The sequence below is a fragment of the Palaemon carinicauda genome, chromosome 11 (assembly GCF_036898095.1).
Source record: "Palaemon carinicauda isolate YSFRI2023 chromosome 11, ASM3689809v2, whole genome shotgun sequence".
Lineage (NCBI taxonomy): Eukaryota > Metazoa > Arthropoda > Malacostraca > Decapoda > Palaemonidae > Palaemon > Palaemon carinicauda.
The window spans coordinates 116,605,033-116,609,970 of record NC_090735.1 but is presented as its reverse complement, the minus strand read 5'-3'; the positions used below and the strand labels follow the sequence as shown (position 1 = coordinate 116,609,970).

The window sequence follows — 4,938 nt, the reverse complement described above, 5'->3', positions numbered from 1 at the left end:
TGTTCCAGAAGTTGTTGGGTCGAGGAACTGTTGAATAAGAGTCATGTTTGTCTTTTGACAGTAAGGATGAGCAGTGGGAGAGGAATGGTAAATTTAAAGTAATGGTGGAGTAGTTGGAGGGTCAGGGGAAATGTTAGATAGCGGAAATGTGTTCTATTTTTTCTTTTTTTTTTTTTATGCGAGGAAAAAACCGCAGAGTGTTGTGTGTAGTGTGCAAAACAGCAGCTCATATTCGATAGTAAGCTAGAAAAGTAAAACGGATCTCGAAGCTATTAAGTAGTGACTTTTGATAGCAAAGAGGAATAGCAGATTTAAAGAAGGGAAATTACACATATATTTGCATTACAAAATAGACAGGGGTTGAAATAGTTTCATCACGGTTTAATGTTGATTGTTAAACACCTAATATAACTTCAAAAAGCTCTCTGATAACTATTTAGTGACATTTTTTGGGGTGTCTGTTACTCTTTCATAACTATGAACACTGGCAAAACTTTGGGTCAATGAAAAAAAAAAAAATTACTCAGGTTTTTATCTGAATAAAGTTTCCTTAATTCAAGAAAAAGAAGAAAAAATAACTTGAATTCAGATTATATTTTGATACTCTCAGATCATCTCAATATATATATATATATATATATATATATATATATATATATATATATATATATATATATATATATATATATATATATATATATATGTGTATATATATGTATAAACATAAATATTTACACACACACATATATATATACATATATATATATATATATATATATATGTATATATATATATATATATATATATATATATATATATATATATATATATATATATATATATGTGTGTGTGTGTGTGTGTGTGTGTGTGTGTGTGTGTGTGTGTACACTAAATAAGCTCAAGTAGCCTTTTTCTCGTTATGGGCATCTTTAAATGAATGTATGCATATATACATAAACATGATATAAACTGCAGATTACAGAGGCAGAAGAATTCTAAATATAAGGTAAAAATTTAGTGAATTATTGAGTAGGCTACTGAGGAAAAAGAAATTGCCATTAGATTCTATATGCAAGGTGATCCACGTATATACTCCAAATCATGATACAAAGAAAAACACTTCTTGAGAACATTAAAATATAAGAATATTACAATATAGAATTGTAAATGAGATAGACAACTATAGAAAAGCAGCGTAATAAAAGAAATTATTGATAAACCTTCATTAGAACAGCTTCCAATTAAAGGATATTTTTAATTTATTTCACAATAAAATTTAAAACAATTATCACATGTAAATTAGAAGAAAATTATCATAGAATTATCAATTTATCATCAACTGCCTTGCGTATATATCCTTATTGAAAAAGAATGCAGAGGAATTCTAAACACAATGGTACATTGTAAATCAGAGAGAGGTCAGCAGCTGAAAGCAATATAATTAACTGCCTTTTCTATTTACCATAGCTGCAGATGAAATAAAAAAAAATCTCCTAACTTACTCTTCTGCTGCAGGACCGCTTCGACGGAGCCTCCAGAGTTCTGCTAAAGAACGCAGGCAACGCCAGGACCGCCAACGACCGCCGACGGAATAGGCGTAGGAAAAACCGCAAGAAGAAGAAGAAGAAATACTACAAGTTCCTTAAGCCTTACAATCAGGATCACAAGCCGCCTACCAAGAAGGATCTCGTCTACTTAGAGGACTCTCCCGACTTCTGCGTCAGGAACAGGAAGCTGGGTGAGTGATTCCCCTCCGTCAGAGAGACTGCGATTATATTACAAACCAGATGGTCTTGAGAGAGAGAGAGAGAGAGAGAGAGAGAGAGAGAGAGAGAGAGAGAGAGAGAGAGGAGAGAGAGAGAGAGAGAGAGAGAGAGAGAGAGAGAGGTGGTTTTGGGTGCATAACTTTTGATAAAATAATTCTTGTGCCATTTTCTTCCAAGTATAAGCTTGGTTTGGCAGAATCTTTTATATGCACTGAATGATATATTTATGTGTGTATTTATAAGAGGAGAGAGAGAGAGAGAGAGAGGAGAGAGAGAGAGAGATAGAGAGAGAGAGAGAGAGAGAGAGAGTTGGATGCGTGTCTTTTAATAAAAAGATTTTTGCAACCTATTTTTTTCCAAATATAAGCTAGGTTTGGCAGAATATTCTATATGCACCGAATGTAAAAGAAATGAAGAATGATATCAGAATTGAGTTGCTTTACTAAGTTTGTTATTGTTAAATTTTCTGAAAGTTACGTTGCATGAAATATCATCAAGGTGTTGGTCATTGAGGTAGGAGAATTACAATACTGTTAACTTATTGAACTTCTTATGCCAGTTTTTATTATATTAGGTAATTCATGTCATGGAATTCTAAGTAAGGACATAATTTGAACAACAACTTTATTATAAATATTCACTAATCGCTTACCCTGCCTACTTTTTCTCGTTATTTTCTTTCAAGAGAATGAGAAAGGTTATGACAATTTCTAATAATTGGACAAATTTATTCACTTTACAACTTAATGATAAAAAAAAAAAAGTTCCCGCACCCCACAAAAAAAAAAAAAAAATTATAGCAGTTTATCAGATGTTCATCGCTCATGAAATTTTATCAATGGAAATTCATATCATAATATATTAGTGCTGTTTTTTATTCATTTATTTATATAATGTACAATTCGAACGCTTGCTTCTAGCATTTAACAATACCATAACTAATCATAATATTCTTAAGTACTCTGAAAAATTTCATGAAATAGATCTAAGCCAGAAAGTATCCCTATTTAAATATAAGTAATAACTACAATTTGCTTTAGTACATAGACGAGGCGTCTATGTACTAAAGGAAAAACCATAGCGTCTTCACTATTGAGTATCTATAACCCATGAAAAAAAAAGGCAAACTATCTTCTTAACATAAGAATCAACTGTAATTGGCATTAGTACCTTGAAAATTCTCTCACTATCCCCAATCCCCTCGGTCCTTACCACTCAACACCCCAAAAAAGCAGAATCTCATTTTTGTTCCTCTTTCAGGCATCCGCGGTACATCGGGCCGGGAGTGCAACAAGACCAGCATAGGCGTGGACGGCTGCGACCTCATGTGTTGTGGGCGGGAGTTTCACACGCGAGTTGTGGAGGTGCAAGAGAGGTGTTCGTGCACCTTCCAGTGGTGTTGCGAGGTCAAGTGCAAGACGTGCAAGTACATAAAAACGATTCACATCTGCTCATAAAACGCGTGTGTGTGCTTTCTCGTCCGCTTGACACGTGCTAAACACGTGTTGGTGAAGAAGACGCTTATTCGTTGTCGCACTCATCCTCGTAGAATTGAGACTCGACCTGGTGCGGCGTCTTTCACGAGGTTACTTATCTGGTGTTATGATATGAAACTAGCAAAGAAGTGAAGGACACGTTTTTAAAAGACCTAAAGTAAACTCAAAAGGCACATCATAGCTTTAGGTCAGTGGTATATAAATGTTAGAAAAAAAAAATTAAATGACAAAAAAAAAAAAAAAAACGCCTTTAGTCTTTACTTCAACAGAAACAGGAAGATGTGTTGGTAAAGATTAAAATAAACTTTGAAATGCTTAAAAGCGATAAATAAATGTAAACCAGAGTGAGGCTTTTTTTCTAGTTTCGACGCGATAGACATTGAACGAACATTTTGCAGCATAGAAGAAGCTCGAGCAAATTATGAACCTACAGTGATTTCTGGGGCTGCTTTTATTTAAATTTTGCTTTTGCGAGTATAATACCTTTGAAAATGAGAGTAATAAAAAAAAATATTTTGAAAGGAAAATAAGAAATGAATTGATGATATGCATCTATTTCCATGACAAATACCCGAAAACAAAGAAACTTGAAAGGACAAGGGCATAAATAGATAAAAAACACAAATTTTACATAAATTTGAAAAAAAAATAGCAAAGGTACACCCTTGTGAAAAGTGATTGTCAAATTGTCATCATATGTAATACGAATAACGTCAAATCTGTGTAAACCTCAAAATGTGAATGAACGCGGATCTTCTTCACAGTGCCAAAAACGTAAAAAAAAAAAATAAAAAAAAAATTATATATATATATAATATATATCTATTTTTGAACATTAGGTCCCGAAGTACGTGAGTGTTACATTACAGTCTTTGAAAGTCTGTAACTTAGGCTACTTTATGCCAAAGAGTGTCCTGCTTGAGGAAGTTTGCCCCCATCTTATGTATTTTCAACTGTATTTCTTTCCATCAAGCGACGGAATTATTTTGGAAATTCTTGGAGAGGTTCGGTTGTTATGATCTGGTGAATGAATGGGAGGGAAAAGAAGCCAACCAGAGAAAGTTCATCCGTTGGTGCTGTCCAATTTTTTATCATTTTTTCATAAGTGAAATACCGTTTCATTAATACTGCTGTAGTGTTTAAATATATTACCAAATGAATCTCTCTCTCTCTCTCTCTCCACTCTCTCTCTCTCTCTCTCCTCTCTCTCTCTCTCTCTCTCTCTCTCTCTCTCTTCATTTGGCCTTTGTTTAGGGAGGATGTTGATTTATTTAATTCTATTCCTTATAAACATTGTGCAAATTCTTTGCATGGGTCTGTTATCAAAGAATAGGAAGTAATCGAATAATAAGTAGCAGTAGTTATGAATATAGCATAAATACAATACTTAGAAAGTACTTGACAAAAATTTTATCAAATTTAACCATTAAGAAAAATACAGTTTGCATAGATACATACGCACACACATATATGTATATATATGCACATATATATCTACATATAATATACAGTATATATAATATATATATATATATATATATATATATATATATATATATATATATATATATATATATATATATATATATGTATATATATTTATATATATATATATATATATATATATATATATATATATATAATATATATATATATATATATATTACACATATATG

The 4,938-nt window shown here is 32.1% G+C and overlaps 1 protein-coding gene across 1 annotated transcript; it reads left to right on the top strand.

The window, feature by feature from the left end:
• The first annotated feature begins 66 nt into the window (after positions 1–66).
• LOC137649441 (protein Wnt-1-like) lies at positions 67–3,446 on the top strand. The gene is made up of 3 exons (XM_068382425.1): positions 67–87; positions 1,516–1,738; positions 3,027–3,446. The coding sequence occupies exons 1-3, from the start codon at positions 67–69 to the stop codon at positions 3,221–3,223; spliced, it is 441 nt and encodes a 146-aa protein (XP_068238526.1). The 3' UTR covers positions 3,224–3,446.
• Positions 3,447–4,938: the final 1,492 nt, after the last annotated feature.

Bases quoted from the DNA above. Each gene is read 5' to 3' on its own strand.
- LOC137649441 (XM_068382425.1), top strand. From the start codon at position 67: ATGAGCAGTGGGAGAGGAATG. The intron at 88-1,515 runs GTAAATTTAAAG...CTTCTGCTGCAG, and splicing joins TGAGCAGTGGGAGAGGAATG to GACCGCTTCGACGGAGCCTC. The intron at 1,739-3,026 runs GTGAGTGATTCC...TTCCTCTTTCAG, and splicing joins CGTCAGGAACAGGAAGCTGG to GCATCCGCGGTACATCGGGC.